The 19,274-nt window shown below is 39.5% G+C and overlaps 1 protein-coding gene across 3 annotated transcripts in view; it reads right to left on the bottom strand.

Annotated features, from left to right (window-relative positions):
• Positions 1 to 19,274, bottom strand: part of Ndst3 (N-deacetylase and N-sulfotransferase 3) — a 161,410-nt gene that overhangs the window by 68,506 nt on the left and 73,630 nt on the right. For all 3 annotated transcript variants that reach the window (XR_003710383.1, XM_028760430.1, XM_028760432.1), the window contains 2 exons: positions 12,978 to 13,163; positions 8,123 to 8,251 (listed from right to left, as the gene is read on the bottom strand). Coding sequence is in view for 2 of the 3 variants with exons in the window: in XM_028760430.1 (XP_028616263.1) it covers positions 8,123 to 8,251; positions 12,978 to 13,163 (315 nt within the window). In the remaining variant the exon portion in view is untranslated. The remainder of the gene's footprint in view (positions 1 to 8,122; positions 8,252 to 12,977; positions 13,164 to 19,274) is intronic.

The raw sequence follows: 19,274 nt of genomic DNA, 5'->3' as shown, positions 1-19,274 counted from the left end.
AATATTCATTTTTTTGATCAATTGAACACTTGTGTTTGTTTTGTAGGTAAGGTTTCCAGAGAAGGAACTGTGGGCATTGGTATTATAGGTCATGCCTACCAACCAGCTGCTGGTTTATGTAGAAATGCCAGCAGCAAATCCAGTAGCAATCTGTTCAGTAAATCGTAGTAGCCCATTCAGTGACTCTTGGGTGATGCAAGGAGCATTTTTATCTTCTCCAGGGTTCCTAATGTACTCAGGCTAAGCAAAAGAATGTCAAGTCCTGTCCCATGTTCCCCCTTGGAATGCACATATCATCCTGCTGGAACAAAGCAAAGCCCAGGGCCATGGAGAGTCTACCAAGATAAGGTGGAACTTGAATCTGCCTGAGTCCGTGGTGTGACTCATTCAGATGAACTACTTTCAACTCCATCACACTGTGGATTTGTGACAATTTTCTGTTGATTAATATTTTCTCTTTTTGTTTCAGTATGTTTAAGTACAAATATACAGGGATGTATCCTTCAGTAAGACAAATCTGAGAAATAGATAGTCCAATGAATCCCCTTCCATTAACCTATTTACTGACATGTTAGATTTCTTAATAATACTTGATGATTCCTGCTTTTCTTAAAAATGAAAGCTCTAAGAGTGAATTATACATCCTTTGTTTTTCTTAATTTCATGGTGGCAGTTAATTATATAAGGGCACAGTCAGAAGTAAAAACATTAATGATAGCAAAACTAGAATTTCTTTGGAAGACAGGGAATGTGTGAAATATGAACTTTTGGCTTTACCAGCATAAGTATCTTATCATAAATAATGCCAACCAGATTTATTATTTAAAGAAGGAACAACATAGTTGTTTGCTTATAGTTCCCTCAAAGCCCATGGGATATCTTCCACAAGGCATCACTTGTAACAGACTTTCTCTAAATCACTGAAAAAAAATCAACAAAGAGATAGTCACCTTTTCCCAGACAAAGGCCTGAAATTTCCAACCATTTACACATTTCCTCACTGCTAGGTAACTGATGCGTATTACTTGTGATTATGAATATGACACATGAATTACTGGGCATCATAGAAGGCTATTTCAGTACCATGGAGAAGCAGCATGCTACCTTGGTAGATGCACTGATTCAGGAGCCAGGAAGGGTGATGTGTCCATGAGAATACTAACAGAGTGGCCTTGAGTGGCTCAGGTCATCTAACTGGGACTCCACTTAGAATCAGGAAGTTGAATACATCATCCTTCTGGTCCTTTTTGGCCTTAATTGTTTGTTGTTATGGCACACCACCTCACCATTACTTATAGAAACCTGTTACAATACTCATGCCAACTGAATTTTCCAGTTCATTTACTTGCAAGCAAAGATCCTGCCAGAATATGGTTTTATGAAATCCATGTTTGATATGATTCATACTGGGTACGTCACAAGTAACTCATGTCCCCAAATGCAGCTTTTCATGAATCCAATCAAACATTTACAAAGCATTTAGTGAGTTCTTACTGAATGCAACGTGCAGATCTATGCATAACGGGTTGTATAGAGGTGAACAATGCACAGATTTTTTTTATTACTCAATGGAAAAAGATGTAAGTGTAAATAACTATGCTATGGGGCAAATGGTAAACATGAATCTGAGCCTGACAGATAGGCAAAAGGAACCCAATAAATATTAACTATACTCTTATATACTAATGCCACCAAATAACTGAGATTTTTATCCCTCAATACTAGAGAATTCTTTATTATTTTTAGTGTAGCATTCAGTGTTCATGTGTGTTCCTAGTCTGCTTAAGTATAATAATCACCTCAGTTAAGGACATGATAAATATCTGTCTAAAATCTCCCTGGAGGTCCTAACTTATTAAGTCTAAACTTTTTAATCAAGGGTCTCAGGTAGTGCTCACTACTGGATGTTCAGCAGTCATTTCTCATTGCTTAAGGCAGCTGTGTGATTTATTTGTTATGGTTTCTAAAACAGAGTACTTTGTAGGACCTGATGATAGGGAAAGATCAACACTTTTCATCAGGAATAAAAAAAAAAGTTGTTTTCTTTCTGTTGAATTTTATATATTCACATGCAAAGTATAGTTTTAAATATTTAATGCGACAGTTTCTTTTTATACAGACTATTGCCGTGTGAAATTTGTTGTTTGGATTGTACTCTACCCATGTGTTACCCCCAGTTTTACTTAGCTGCATCTACATTTATGGTTTTTTGATTTTACTTTGGGATTCGGGTAGAAGGGTATTGAGAACATGGTGAAGGAGTGCCGAATCAAGTTGAGAGAGGCAGAAAAAAAATGAGTATAAAGATTGTGGCCACTGGTCCTGTGGGATGCAGACACAGAAAGGCCCACACCACATGTGCATTCTCAGGAACTTCTGCCAAATGCCAAGCAAGTGTGGTGAAAATGTCAGTCCTCTGGCAAGCCACAGCCTTTTGGATAAATAAACAAAGCAAGCAATGACTTTATTCTCAATCACTAATATGGATAAGTATTAACGACCCAATGCTCAGAGCATCTGCTGATTTCAAATAAGAACACTGAAGTAGGGTGACACCCTTGTTCAGCGATCTGCCCTAGTGACATGGAGTTACAGTTCTGCCTAGTTAAAGCAACCGCACTCCTCATACCTAGCAATGGGGTTAGGAGAAAAGGGACTGAAAATTTCTGAAATGTAGTTTCCCTTGTTAGCTCATTTTGTATAAGGTATATGTGCTGTAAATTATATAGAGATTTCTTTATTGAGAACAAGTATAGTCATTGTCAATAGATACTTTTTGCCATTTTTATAAATTTTAATTTTTTAAATGTGCACAAGTTTTACTTACATGTATTTCTGTGCACCATGTGTGCATGCCTGGTGCCTGGGGAGGCCAAGAGAGGGCACAAGATCCCTTGGAGTTAGAGTGACAGCCAATTGTGAGCCACCATGTGGGTGTTGGGAATTGAACCTATGTCCTCCAGAAAAATAATCAGTGCTCTTAGCTACTAGGCCATTTCTCCCATCTTGGTAAATTTTAATTTCACAACTCATCTACATATAATTTATATAGGCATCTTCAAGTAATTAAGAATTTTCTCATTGTTATAAAATATTTAATGTCTATCTGTAATTATATATAGCATATGACAGATTTACTGAACTGGGACTCGATCAGGATTTTGAGGGCACAAAAATTTGTGCTTGTGATTATGTAGTAAAGAATAGCTCTGGAGTATTTCTTGTGTGGGCATATGTATATAAGTGTGTGTGTGTGCACGCACATATACACATGTGGGCACACATTTATGGGGCTATAGGTTAATATTGGGTGTCTTTTTAATTGACTCCACCTTATTTTTTTTTTAGACAGGGACTCAGATTGAACTCAGATCTTTCCAATTTGGCTAGACTGGCTGGCCAGAAATCTTTCTGCCTTTACCTCCTCAGTACTGGGATTATTGGCACTTGCCTGTGCATTTGGCTTTTATGTGGGTGCTGGGGATGGAACTCAGGACTTCATGTTACATGATAAATGCTTTATCAGAGGAGTCATCTCAGCTCTCTCTCACAGTGTAACATAATGTAACCCAACTTCCTTTACCATCCTGCTGCAAACACAAATTCTTCAGTGTCTGCTCTTTAGCCTGTGAACTCTAGAACCTAGTTCACCTCTATCTAGAGAGGAGACAGTTCTCTACTAAGTGGGGGATCCCACTCAGGGGGAAAGGATACCAGATTAATTACGCCCATGAAACCATCTATTCCTGTAAGAGGCCATCTATTCCTGTAACTAATATGGGGAACTGAATAAAGAAACATGTATAATTTGAGAGCCTGTTCTTTGGAAGAATTGCATTATGCTAGTTAATTTTTGTCAACTTAACACAAACTAGAGTCACCTTGGAAGAAGGAACCTCAGTTGAGAAATTGCCTCCATAATATTTCCCATGGGCTTGAGTCTGTGGCATTTTCTTGATTGTTAATTGATATATGGGAGCCCAGCCCATTGGATGGCACCATCCTTAGGCAGATGGTCGTCCTAGGCAGTATAAGAAAGGTAGCTGAGCAGGTCAGTAAATGGCACTCCTCTGTGATTTTGCTTCAGTTCCTGCCTCCAGGTTCTTGCCTAGAGTTCCTGCCCCGACTTCCCTCAGTGATGGACTAGAGCCTTTAAGTACCAAAACCCCTTTCTCTCCAGTGTGTTTATCTTGGTAATAGAAAGCAATCTAGGACAGAATTTGATACCAGAGCAATCTAGGGCAGAAATTGATACTTGCTGTGATAGACCAGACATTGTGGCCTTTGTACTTTAACATGGTTTTTGGAAGGAAGATGGAGAATTTTGAAGAATTGGGCTGGAAAAACCAATGAGTCCCCAGCATACTGGAAATTACAGGAATGTGGGATAATGATGATAATGATCCAGACACTGGAGAGTGTGTGGTAGAGCTGGACTAAGGGTACCTGATGAATTCTGTATGCAGAACCGGTGGGGTATGGCTATCCGAGCCCTTTGAAGCCTACCGAGCTTACAGTCCACAATGTGCCTCCCAGATACCCATACTGACTATTTTTGCTGTTGAATTTTGGTTTTGCTGAAGTGTGATTTTTATTTTCTGGTTCTTACCTTTTAGGATAAGAAGTATTTAATTTATTTTGGATTTTACAGGAGCCTGGAGGCATGAGAATGAATATTTTGAAGAGGCATTGAACTTTTAGAGTATTAAAAAATTTAAAGACTGTGAGAAATTAAAATTTGAAATGTGTTTTATATTGAGATATTAATATTATTGTGAAATCTTAGAGGAAAAACAGGAGAGAAAAGGTTGTGGTTTGGTATTTATGTATTTGTGTGGGCAATGTTTTATCATAGCAACTGGAAAGAAGCTAGGAATAAATAATGGTTTAACTCCATGTGGACGTGTGTGTGTGCTTGTGTGTACGAGTATAGGACTTAGAAGTTAAGAGCACTTGTTGCTCTTGTAGAAGGTCAGGTTCGGGTTATGGCAACCACATGCTTGCTTACTACTATCCATAACTCCAATTTCAGGGTATCTGATGCCCTCTTAGGGTGCCATAGGCACCAGGCACACACAGTATACAAATATGCGTGCAAGTAAAATATACCTGCATATAAAACAAAATAACTTAGCAAAAGCTCAGCAAGAGGGTTCCTTCTGTGGGAGAGATGTGTAAAGAGACATGCAATTTGAGGATGTCTTCATGGAGGCACTGTGTGAAGAAACATAGAAAGAGAGTACTCCTCTTTGGGATTTCATCACATGAGATAGATGTTTAAAAAACAATTTGCATGTTATACTGCAGCGACAGTAAGTTTTTATGATCAGCATACTCTCTCCATAACAGAATCTGTATAGAATCTGGACCATCCATCAAGCGTCAGTCCATCCATCAAAACACCTTGACTCATCACATGGCAGGGGATGCCTGGCCTCCATGGCACTGATATCACTGGAAGACAGCTTGGGTTTTCTCTCCAAGAGTGTACTAGTGTCACTGTACTTTTCTACTTGTGTTACATTTAAACCTAAACTGTTTTATAGTTGCTGTTTTCTTTTCAAGGTTAACCATGAAATGCACTCAACCGTTGCTACCTCTCACCTAACAATGATGTTGTTCTAACACTTTCAAGTGTATGGGGCATGGGGCAAGATTTTACAAAGGTCTTTTTTTAGTCACAGTCCTGGCTGTATTTTCACTTTCCATTCTGTGTTCCCACAGGAAACAACTTCACTTGGTATCCTCGGACAACAGGACTTTAAATTAAGGCCTACATTACTATGTGATCATTCAGTCGCTGTCTTTCAAATCTGCTATAATGAAAATTTCTTTCAGTTAATGCATAGGACGATCTGATAAGGAGTTTTCACTCTCATCCTGTCCTAATAAAACATGCTGTTTGACAAATTTAGACATGTTTTATTGAAGCTGGGAGTTTTGAAGCCCAAACATAGCGTTCTCTGATCACTTAATCTTGATGTGGGAATTTCTGGGAAGTATGCCCCATTTCTCACTTTGGTCGTTCAAACAGACATCATTAATGGCAGCACACATCCTCGTGGCTAGACCTGGCCAAGTCTAAACATTGACTTCACAAGCACTTGTCTCTACCAGGTAAGGAAAATCCCTACCCCAGACTGGACCCTCTGTACCAGATGAATCATTCTCCTAACCCAGGCTGGACCCTCTGCACCATGTGAATCATTTTAGCTCAATGTCTATCTCATGATATATGTCAAAGCTGCCTTTTGTTCAAATTAGTCAATCTTTGTTTACTGAAAATAATTATCTCTGGAAAAATTTTAATCTAGAAATAAAAGGCTGCATTTCATTTTGCCCCTTTGTTCCATTTGGATATCTTATAAAGATAAATAAACTTGTTAAATATGATTGGTAAAGTTTGAAAAGTAGTTGGGGTTGTAAGAGTTTGCTCAGTTAGTGTAAATCAGCACCAAGGTCAACCTAACCTTTGCTACAAGCATTTTTTAGGTTAAATTTTGTTTTTTAGTTAATGAAAAACATTACTTATCAAATAATAGATAAAATATTTTACATAAGTTCACTATACATGGGTGACTGATTTTTTAAATATCTTCTGTGTTGAGTGGAGATAATTTGGTTCACAAAGTTCAGAGATAATAATACGAGGGGGTTTTCAAATATTAAGTCACCAATGGTTAGACAGTCACACTAATGGGCTCCAAGTGTATTGCTACATTAGAGTCTTGTAGAATACAGATTCAAGGGTCTAAAACCTTTGATGAAGTTGTTAGCATTTTGCAGATTTTTAATCAAATCTTTGGTTCACAATCTCACACTAGTGTACTTCCCCTTCGTGAACATTACTGATAAACTGAGAGAAAAAAAAAGAAAAGAAATCCATACAGACTGGCTCAAAATATAGGTAATCTAAAGCCAGGGGTGGTGGGAGGTAGAAGCAGGAGGTTTCAGTGAGTTCCAATCCAGCCTGAAAAATGCAGTAAGTTCCAGGACAGTCAGAGCTACATGGTCTTGAAAAAAACCAAACCAAACCAAAATAAAATATAGGTAATCTAGAGGGGGTTATTTGTGGAGCATAAATCAGAAATATTTGCTTGGGTAGTGTTCAAAAGTTTGATAGCCTTCCTAAGGGCTGAAAGTTATAAATGATTCTGAGTTATGAACTAAAGCAGATGTTACAAAAGATGAGTTACTTTTTCATTTATCTCCTTTTCTAACAGTTAAAAATAAGATCTGCTTTTGAACAGTGTAGATGATGAAGAATACTTACAGTTTTATTTGTCAAGCCTGTAAAATTAAGGTCAAGCTAAGACTCTTTTGAAATTTTATTGTTTATTTCTACCTTATCCAACTTTTATCCTGATAATTTTCTTTGTATTTGTAGATAATTGCAGATTTCCATCTTGTATATTGCTAAGGCCAAGGGCAAATCCATATATTTGAAAATAAATTTTATCTCTATTTTTCCTATTCTCTTTCATGGGAGAAAATTGCTAACAACTTTTCCCTTCTGCAGCTCACTTCAATAGTTTTTCTTTCGGCACACGATTTTATGACACTCACCACCAGGAAAATTAATTTACCAGTGGCTCACTGCATTGCTGATACACTAGTATTAAGACATGAAGGAGAAAGAGCATCCATTAATCAGGGATGCTCCGTGACCCAGCACTGCAGACCCAGCATGAATGGAGAATGAGAACAGTCTTTTATCCATCTCCTGACTTTGTACCTATAAAATTTGTGCTTTCTTGTATCAGAGAGGAGAGAGGATGAGAGAGTTGGACAAAGAGGAGAAAGGAAAAGAGTGAAAAGGGGAGAAAGAAGAAGAGATATTAGTGAAAGAAGAGAGGATGGGTTAGAGGACAGAGAGAGGAGAGAGGGAGAAAGTGAGAAAAAGAAGAGAAAGAGGAAGGGAAGATGGGAAGGAGGGTGGGATGGAGGGAGGAGGAGAGAAGGAGAGGAAAAGGAGGAGGGAGAGTAATTTTATTCTCCATAGACATGCTGTCTCTGCTATTTGATTGGTAACTACTCAGTCCCCATTTCTTCCTCAAGGTGATTTTTATGCACCTTGCCATTTCAAACGTTATTTATTTGAAGAGTGACTCCAACTACTTACAGGGTTGAGAACCACGGTGAAGAAGAGCTCCCCTCCATGAATACTCTTGTCCAGTTCCCTGGGGCCCCCTGGATACTCCTTGTAGAAAATTGTGTGTGTGAAGAGTCCACAGGTTTGTCTTGGGAGAACCTGAAGGAAAGATGAGCAGGTAAGGAGAAAGCTCTGGCTACTGTCATGCAATCTTAACTTGTTTAAAAATGGTATTAATTGAACAATAACCAGGACCTTGAAGAATCCTTTGTGCTGGGTGATGAAAAGATGATGTCAGGAAGAAGGGATAACAAGAGAAGTTAAAGAAATAATTAAAACTGATATAGACGTTGGAGTATTTTTGCTATTGTCCTCTTTTAAGTTTCAACAGAGTCTAATATATTTTACCATCTTAATATATTTTTCTGAAGAAATAAAATTAAGACTTTATAAAAATACCAGAATTATGTGTAACTGGCAAAAATGTGACTAACTCCTTCTACCAAATTCTTCAGACACATTTGGAAATGAAGTCAGTTACTAACATGGTGCTTCTTAGCAAGTGGCATATCAACTAGAACAGGCTTTTGAAACAAATCAGTGTCTGCTCTACTGTGAAAACGTGGCTGTAAGGGGCCTCAAATGCCAGTTGTGAATGTCACCAGGTCCAAAAGGAAGAAAGTATCTATTTAGTTGGTAGTTTTAGAAAGTGTCGTCCAAACCCTGTCTCGAAAAACTAAAAAAAAAAAAAAAGTGTTGTAAACAAAATGACAAAAGGTCACTTAGCAGAAAGAGGGTCTTTCCATCCTTTGCTGTCAATCAGAGGCCACATCTGTGATGAGGTCCTTGTTGTTGTTGTTGCTGTTGTTGTTACAGATTTCTCCACTACGTGAACATGCGATTATGAAAGAAGTTGTGTAAGACATACTGCTTTCAGCCAAGTCTCACACAGTGAGACTTACAGTGGCCTGTGCTTGCTGTACTTGGAGACAGAAAACCAATGAGTGTATTTGAGAAAGCTGAGAGTTCTTCAGCACCATGTAGTCAGGCATTCTGGTCGCTTTAAGGAAAAGAATCATCATTTTTGTTGCCTTAACTTAAACAAAGCAGTTTTAGTTCCAAGATCACTTTGCAAACATTACCTGTACAAAACCTCCCATGTTTTTAGCCTTCCATGTTCACTGTATCTTTTCCAGTAGTGCAGACAGTAGTGTAAGAGATTTTACTCTAGTTTCTTGGAATTTTCCCAGGGAATGTAATTCTCAGTTCACTCAATGCACTGGATATTTCTGAGTCAATCAAGCCTATATGCATCCTATTTATTTTGCTAAAACATTATCTTAGATCAGCTAAAATATTTCAGTTTAAATTTCAGGTTTAGCTGGGCGGTGGTGGCGCATGCCTTTAATCCCAGCACTTGGGAGGCAGAGGCAGGTGGATTTCTGAGTTCGAGGCCAGTCTGGTCTACAGAGTGAGTTCCAGGACAGCCAGGGCTACACAGAGAAACCCTGTCTCGAAAAACAACAAAAAAAATTTCAAGTTTATTAGTCGGGGGTTGTTTATGTCTGAAAGTATCATGAACTGTCAGAATGTCATGCACAAAACCACAGCCAAAAAAAAAAAAAAAAAAGAACTGATAGAAAAAGGATTCCAGCTGAATCAGATATGTTTACTATCAATCACCAGATGTGTAATTTCCTGTAACTTAAAGTCATTCAAAGACTTTACTCATGAACTTAGCAAATACTTTTTCTAAACTCTCTGTGCTAGTTCATGTAGGAGAACAGAAGTGTGTGCTCATGTGTGTGTGTGTTTGTGTGTATTCTATTCTTAGAGGACATATCAGGAATATGATCAAAATACATTGTATGATATTCTCAAAAATTAGTAAAAATATTAACAGTATAACAAGGTAAAGAGAAATATCCAAATAAAATAAGCAAATATATATATATTATTAAATACCAGGATGCTGCTACATTTTACAAGTGTTCAACTTCAAGTAAATGACTTTTAGGATTAAGTTTGTGTATCTTGTTTCAAAATCACAGCATATATGCACTGCTGTCTGTGAAGCTAGCTTGCCCAGGTCATTTAAGTGGAGACAGAACGTGAAGAAACTTGAATGTTGTCTTTTTCTTAAATTGGGTGAGTTTGAATAGCATAAAGTGGAGGCTTCCCTTTAAAAACGTGTACCCCATGCGTCTTGGAGCCTCAGCAGGCCACCATGAGAGGCCAGGCAATCAGGAGTGGGATCGGGGTCTTGATCCGCTGTCTTGATTTGAGATGCAGCTATAGGACGATGAACACATTTCCTGAAACAGCTTTTATGCTACAGAAGGAAGGAGAACACTTCTGAAGGTATTTTAACATAGACTTTTCCTCAGATGATAGTGGTAGTGTAACACTGTGAAATTCAAACTTGGAAACTGTAATGTTCGTAGTTGCTGATCGTCTTGGGAAATGGTGAAAGCCTTAGACAGCAAGTCAAGGCACACCAGTATAACGTCAAGGACGGCCTCAAACAGGCAACTGTGTTAACAGTGAATTGGCCAGTGAAGACTGCTGGCCAGTGTGTGTCTGTGTGTGTGTGTGTCTGTGTGTGTCTGAGTACAGTTAGATTGGTGAGAAGCCCTTCCCCTGGGCTGTCTTTTAAAGCCAGTGTGTACAGTGAATATGAGTCTTGTTGCTCACAGACCTCTGTGTCTACCCAAAGAGCCACATTTAACAACCAGGTTCCAGGGTTGAGAACATCAGTTTTCTACTCATTCCTTACTGTGTGAGGATAAAAGGTGCCCAGTGAAGAGGCCCCCATGTCTTATGAATTCATGAGGGAGAATCATGGAAGGAATACATGAATTCAGAGGAGAATAAGAAAGCTATAGGTCTATTTGAGAACCACAGTGCTGCACAGTTGGTTACATATGTTAAAAGGAAGGTTTGATGGGATAGAAAAAGATTGGGCGACTCTGGGAAGTCATTCACAGTGAACACAGCAGTCCATGCTGGGCAGTGGAAGACAGAGATGCAAGCATGGCACTGAGCATTTTCAGTCTCTTAAGGATGCATTAAAGAGTGTGCAGACAGCTGCGACTCGTACGGGTGGAGAGGTCAGGAGGATTCTGAGTTGGTACTGCCTACTGGCTATCCTTCATGGAAGGGTGAGGAGAAGGTGCAAACTGACCAAGTGGAAGCTGGTAGCACAGTCGACATAATAACTAAGCCATAAGTTAAGATGATGGATTCAAAAGAGTGAATGAAAAGAAATTCTAAAGGTATGATTGTGGGTGCTTAGAGAAGATTTGGCCATGTTAGTGGGCAAGTTTGATTTACAGTGGGAAGTTTGAATTACATAAATTAATTACTGATAGCAGGATCCATGATGGCTTGAAGAGAAAAAAATGCCCTTTAATTTAAGTCTTTTAATTTGTGGATGATTTCAGTTTCATTTGAAAATCTAGGTCTGGCATAAGATTCTAGGGTTTATGCCTCAGTCCCCAGATCTTGCCTTCCAGTCTCTATTAGGAGGGCATCTGGAGCTCCAGTTCTTAAATATAGGTCTATTTGGATGGCTAGTGATGATTTCCTGTCTCTCTTCCTACATAATCCACAGCCTGCTAAACACTCTTCAATATGGAAATTCTCATGCATGAGCCCACAAATTGAATCCACATGAAAGCAGAAACCATAGGGAAGAACCGTGTCAAAGCAGGAAATCTGCCTAAGCTTTGGTTAACAGCAACATTGATACATTTGCAACATGGGCAAAATATAGTCCAGAACGTATTGGAAACAGGACAGAACTGAACTGAATATAGCCTCAGAGACTGAGGCTCACCACTGTAGAACTGCCAACATTGCAATAGTGAAAGAGCACTAAATGCTTTTAAATTATGATCTTCGATGGGCGTTTAAAACTCCCTCTCATCAGAAAGCTGGCCAACTGAGGCCATGATAAATTCATTTGAAGGAGGGGCAAGCTGGGAGAAGAACATGGCCATTACATCTTCATCTGGCATTTACAGCATTTTTCTCGTTGAGGGACACATTGATATGGGCATTAAGTCCACGTTAAACACCACTATCCATTTGAGTTTTTAAAGACATTAGAAAACTGTGGGAATGGAAGTGAACTGCACCTACCTGAGAGGCTGGATTATCTGTTCACATGCTAACCTAGTGCTCTGGGGCTCTTCAGCTTCCTGGCTGTTTCTTTGCAGTGTATGAGTCTAAATCAAGGGCTGTGCACCTTCACTGATACTTTCCTTAAGTTCTGACTTAGGAAAAAATAGGCTCCAATGGCTGACTTTGACAAATCTCACCACATCTTAGGGAGCCACGTATTCGGTTTTGCTACCACTGCAAAAAACGAAACAAGATGGAGACACTCCAGAGTAGTGATTTAGCCATTTGCTCTCTATTGTCTGGTGGTGAGTGATAACTTCACTCGTGGCTTCTTGCTGCACACAGTGCTGTGTTTTGCGGGGACCTGGCATGGTAAAGAGGTGCAGCTTGACTAGCTTATAAAAAGACAGCATGGTGATTGTAGGGAGCCGCCATGACTTTCATCTACTTTGTAAGTAATGATAGAGTCTAAAATTATTTCTAAATTTGACGTAATGTTTTCTTAGCATTTTTACATCAGTGATTGCTTGCCAGCACAAGTGTCAGGAAAAGAAGGCTTATTTTTATTTTTTTCTGAGCTCTAGGAAGTAGGAAGACACAGCTGTCATTAGTGAGCCTTCCTGAGGTATGACAACACTCTTCACACAGCATCCTCTTTCCCGATCCACGTTCGTAGCCCTTAGCTCTCCCCTTCCTCTGTCTTCGCATGTGTGCTGTCGTCTGGAGGAAGTGACCAACCCCACACGTGCATGCTGCTCACCATGATGTTTTTGTGGATGAAACCTCTCCGATATCGAGCTGGTTTCAGATGTGGATATTCTTCAGTGCTGGTGATTTTAATATTCCAAACCTTCTTCCAGGCCTCATAAAGCTGAACGTGGACAGGGTAGACACCTGAATGGTGAGGGGACACTGCGTACCCCATGTCGGTAGGAATGCCGTGCTCCTATGACCAAGAAAACTCTCATTAGAATGTGGGAAGCTCAAACTTTCATTCCTAGAGTCTCACTACAGAGCCCAACCCTAAACTTGCTGTGAACTCACATCAATACTCCTGCCTCATTCTCCCAAATGCTATGATTACAGGCATACATCACCACACCTAACTTTGAAGATTTGTCTTGATTATGTTTTTCTTGGATTTTGAAATATGCTATAAATACATGTTTTCAAATCTACCATTAGTTATTGTTTCCTGGAGTTAAAATGATATATATTAAGATCATGAGAATACTTGATGTTTGGTAGCCATCAGCCATCTTCTTATTCTATTGGTAGGTGGGAGGTGGTAGGAGAAGCAAAGACTGTTCTTCACTTAACACATTCTTGGCCACCTGTTCTTCCCACTGATTATAATTTCAAGAGTTAAGTAACAAATACATTCTACCAACAATATTCAGCTTGTTCCATGGGACACAAAGAATCATGGTCCTTCCAAGTGTAACTGGCCTGCTTAAAGGATCTTACTGTATCTGCAATACTTTCTATCAAGTTTGCTACATTTTTTTTGTAGCTTCATTATGTAATGGCATGCTGTAACATGTGTGGCAGTAACACAACTAAATCTCAGTAGAAGCACACAGATTTGATTGCAAACTGTAGGAAGTTTTATAGAGCAGGTTTTTGGTGTTTTTGATTGTTGTTGTTGCTTTTTAAAAGAAGAAGCCCTCATCATTTAAGCAGAAGGTACTCAAAGAGAAAAACAACCTGGGAATTTACAAGGTTTTAAATAAAACACACAAGCACACACACACACACACACACACTCACACAGATACTAGTTAAATGCAAACACCTTCCAAACTACACATGCATAAATGTGTACTGAAGAAGCAACTAAGAATAGCTCAAGGAGTTCTTTATCCTGATCCTCCTCAGGTCCTGCCAACTCTGTTAGAAAATCTTGGTGACTGCTGGCTTGTTTTGGAGAGGGCTTAGGCTAACTTGGAGTCAGTGTAATTGTTCAGGCTTCAGATGCCCCAGGAATGCTCATCCATTTCTCTTGGGACAGAGAGACAGTTTCCAGACATAGGCCGTGAAATCAATCTTTTAGAAGAAGAACACTCCAGGTTTTAATATCGACAGGTATTTTTTTCCTGAATGATTTGTTTTGCTTTCTGTTTGTATTTTTCAATTGCTTGACAACTTTCAAAGACTCCACTGAAATAATCTCTCTTTGAATTAGTTGTGGTTTTTTTTTCCTTTTCCACACCAAAGAGCAATTTCACACGGAGGATCAGAGGATCAGGCTCCCAAATAGACTGACTTGAAGAAGTGTGCTACAAATGGACACAGAAGGCAAAGAGATTTGGCAGCTTTCCTTCTCAGCCTAGAGAATATCAAAAAAAAAAAAAAAGAAAAGAAAAGAAAAGAAAAGAAAAAAAAGGGAGAGGCACAAGTAGCATCTGCTCACAAGAAAGCCAGCTGCCAGGTGTCACCACCCCTCAGTGGTAACTTTCCTTCCTCTCAGGAACTTTATGCACTCTTCAAAAATCCCATCAGTCCTCTCTAGTAAGGATGCTAGAAATGAGAGAAATACAGTGTGGCCAAGAGAAACAGAGAGAGGTGCAGAGATGAGAGAAGGAGTACACAAGAGATAGACTGAGGGATGAGGGGGATGGATTGACAACTTCCCTGTTATCTTCAACCTTTGTAGACATTTTAATACTTATGTAATCATTATCATATAATTTAGGACTTCTCCAAAACAGAAGTGAAGTGTCTCCTTGCTCCACTCTCCCCCTCCCCAGTTTTAATTAACTCAGATTAATGCACTTTCTTTATCTAGGAATTATGTACCAAGATGTACTCTTGTTAGAAAAAGTCACTAAAGTATCAGTCTCAAATACTTTAAGAACAGGAGTGCAACTTAAAGATCAGACAAAATGGATTCCCATCAAAGATGTTGAAAGAAAATAATAGACAATTACACATTAGGAACTTCTTGGAGGTCTCTGCTTCTCCCTGTTCCAGAGACAGCCACATCTTCTTGTCCAGTGCCAGCCTCATCTTGTAGCCAAAATGGTGAAGGTCGGTGTGAACAGATTTGGTCATATTGGGCACCTGGTTACCAGGGCTGCCTTCTGCTCTGCACTTGGCAAAGTGGACATTGTTGCCATCAACGACCCATTCTTTAACGTCAACTAGATGGTCTACATATTCCAGTATGACTCCTCCCATGGCAAATTCAATGGCACAGTCAAGGCTGAGAATAGGAAGCTTGTCATAGACGAGAAGCCCATCACCATCTTCCAGGAGCGAGATACCGCTAACATCAAATGGGGTGATGCTGGTGCTGAGTATGTTGTGGAGTCTATTGGCATTTTCACCACCATGGAGCAGGCCGGGACCCACTTAAAGGGGGGGTCCAAAAGGGTCATCATCTCTGCCCCTTCTGCCAATGTCCCCATGTTTGTCATGGGTGTGAACCACAAGAAATATGACAACTCGCTCAAATTGTCAGCAATGCACCTTGCACCACCAACTCTTTAGTCCCCCAGTTAAGATCATCCATGACAACTTTGGAATCATGGAAGGGCTCATGACAATGGTCTATGCCATCACTACCACTCAGAAGACTGTGGATGGCCCCTCTGCAAAGCTGTGGTGTGATGGCTGTGGGGTTGCCCAGAACATCATCCCTGCATCCACTGGTGCTGCCAAGGCTGTGGGCAAGGTCATCCCAGAGCTGAAAGGGAAGCTCACTGGCATGGCCTACAGTGTTCCTACCATCAATGTATCCTTTGTCTCTGGCAACTTCAACAGCAACTGTCACTTTTCCACGTTTGATGCTGGGGCTGGCATGGCTCTCAATGACAACTTTGCAAAGCTCATTTCCTGGTATGACAATGAATATGGCTAGCGCAACAGGGTCGTGGACCTCAGGGCCTACATGGCTTCCAAGGAGTAAGAAACACGAACCACTCACTCCAGCAAGGACACTGAGAGCAAGAAAGAGGCCTTCGGTTGCTGAGGAGTCCCTGTCCCCAACACTGAGCATCTCCCTCACAATTTCCATCCCAGACCCCCATAATAACAAGAGGGGCCTAGGGAGCCCTCCCTACTCTCTTAAATACCGTCAGTAAATGTTCACTGCACCCCCTCCACCCCCCCTAAAAAGAAAAAATTTCTTGGAGAACACAGTGAAGAAGCAATCCACAACAACCAGAGCTATATTACAAACTCAAAATGTCTGGGAATTCACAGGCAATGATGTTGACTAAAAGGTTAAGGTAGTTTTTCTGTGCTTGCTTAGTGCTCTTGTGATTCCAGGGAACTGGATGCATAGCAAAAAGATGACTTAACATAGAAAGGACGTCCCTTTCTTTGTCTTCATAAAGAGTGTTTGACCATCATGGTACACTCAGGCTTCATTTCTACTTGCTAGCATTTCTTGTTAAAGTTTCGACTTTCATTTGCAGGTTGGTGCAGTGATCGGGACATTTCATAACTACACTTACTATCCTGCATTTGGGAGAACAGCTAACCAAATTTAATCCCCCAACCTCGTTTTCTAGCCCACTGCACAGAAGGCTACATTGCTCAAAGTGCTGAGAAGTTGTTACGTCATATGTGGGACTCATTTACTACGGTTCTTGCAGCACAGCACACTCAGTGTGTGCAGCTGACTGTTGTCACCTAATCTCGAATGCTCTCGTGTGCTGTGATCTAATAATACACAACCACACAACTTAACCTGACTATAGCATGTCTGAATCTTCACTTATTGATTAGCTTATTACTAAAAGATACAGGGTCCTTTTCTCTATCTTTACTGATAATTTGGGGATCATATCTCATGCCTCCTCCTCCTCCTCGTCCTCTTCCTCCTCCTTCTCCTTTTCCTCCTCCTCCTCTAAATGCAACCATTTCTCATAGCTCTCTGGTAGAGTAAGAACTTTAGAAATAACTTTATATAAAGATTACGGAAACCCATCCTACCAATCTGCATCCAGTGCTCCTAACTACAGCCCGTTATCATGTGCCATGAATACTACAACTAGCGAAATCCTTAAATGTGTCTACTCTTCTTAAATTTACCACATCAGCATAGTACACCCTGGCCTAAGGCCACTTGGTATAGATTTCTAATTTTCTACCCATCTTTCTCACTTGGTCCCCTAAACCATTCCCCATAAAGCAGCCAAAGGAATTTCTGATAGATTCAAATATGACCGTATGACTCTCTATTTAAAATCCTCCAGGCTTGCCCACTTGCACGTAAATACAAAATTATAGTCTGATCGTGTTCTTTGCCTCGAATAACCGTTGCGGCGTACATCCAGCCTTCCCATGTTTACTCCTTCTCTCTTCTTTCATCATGTTACCCTTTCCTGAAATTCACCGAATTCTTTCCTACTCCAGTATCGTCCTATTGCTCAGTCTGGAGTGTTCCACTCCACAACACACTTTTTGAGTAGGATCTCTTTGTATATCCTTGGCTGCCTTGAAAGTTACTATGTAGACCAGGCTAGCCACAAAATCATAGAGCATTGGCTGCCTCTGCCTTCTGAGTGCTGGCATTCAAAGCATGTGCCACTGTGTTCAGCATCTTATTCCATTTCGTTATCTGAGTAGATCTACAGACAAGACTTGCTGATAGGATATACCAGAGCACAAATGTTATGGGGGTAACCACCACTTTTGCATTTAAAGCCCACTCCATAAGGTTGAACCCATACATGACACTGTTTGAGTGGCCAAGAATTCCATATCTGTTAAAGAAATTTAGGAATAAAATGATTCCTAATGAGTAGCCTCTGTTTTTCAAAGTCTTATAGCATAATGGTGTAAATATTTCTTTATGTCTCTTCTACACTAAAGGACTCTAAGAAGTCTGGGTTCTGTTTTATCTCCTGCTCTCTACTCATTACCTTCCTAACTGAAAACATGACAAACATCTGTGAACGGGTGTGGAGATGATGGCTGACGCCCACCACCCTCTTCTCCTTTCAGTTTTTTACTTTCTGAATTATCTCAGCTCAACGGTCAGTTTGTTCAAAATATAGACATATAATAACTGACTGAGAAATTTTAGTAACTGTATAATCCTGCAAATCCTTTTGAAACCATAGTTGAAATTATTAATTATTAAATTATATATTATTAAATATATAATTTCAAACTAATAACGTTTTTACAATGTAAAACTTTTCTTATGTTATAGTATGACATAAGTTACAATATAAAACTTATATTTTACAACATAAAGACTTTTTTTTTTAACGTTATCATTTAAGATTTTCCATACAATCAATGCAAAGAGAACTTAAAAGACAAGTTTTGCTATAATCCTTGGGAAAATCCCCTCAATGACTACAGGAAGTAAGAAAAAAAAACAGTATTCTAGTATTCAAATAACATAATCACCTCACTATCAAAGTACTGTCTCTGACAGTTATTTAAACTCCTATTGGTAATTAAGAATGGTGTTTTACTTTTATCGTTTATCTCAATTTTAATCTCTCTAAACAGAAGAAGCTTCACGTTTCTCATCCATGACCAGAGTGCTCACTGCTTCTTCTCTGATTTCACAGATAAGCAAGTCTGTAGACTATTGTAATTTCTAAGCCCACAATGATTGTCTACCATCTGTTGGATATTCTGTTGTCTACAGAGAAAACAGCTAGGAAACTGCAGCAATGCACTTTGGAAAACTTCTAGACTCTTTTCTGCTCTCGGTTTTAGTTAGAGTGTCCCATTTTCTCAGAATATAGACGTTCATGCTTCAATTAACTACCTCACAACACTGAGATTCACATTTGCAATTTGCATGAGTTTGCAATGAGTCCTTCTATTTGTACTTCGTATTATGGTCCCAGAAACATCAGTATTCTAGTATTCAAACAACACAATCAAACACACTCTTTTTCTTTGACTTTGTAAGTGGATTCCTTTAGGACCATGGCTGTTGGAGGTACTGTTTCATAAAGAATGCACTTATCTAGAAGATGGGAGTATATTTTGAAAATAAGATTAGGATCAAATTTTGAATATATTCTCCCCATATAACACACACACACACACACACACACACACACACACACACACACACACA

This window comes from Grammomys surdaster, unplaced genomic scaffold (assembly GCF_004785775.1).
Source record: "Grammomys surdaster isolate TR1022 unplaced genomic scaffold, NIH_TR_1.0 126531, whole genome shotgun sequence".
Taxonomy (NCBI): Eukaryota; Metazoa; Chordata; class Mammalia; order Rodentia; family Muridae; genus Grammomys; species Grammomys surdaster.
The sequence above is the reverse complement of the archived record's forward strand: the minus strand, read 5'-3'. Positions and strand labels throughout refer to the sequence as shown.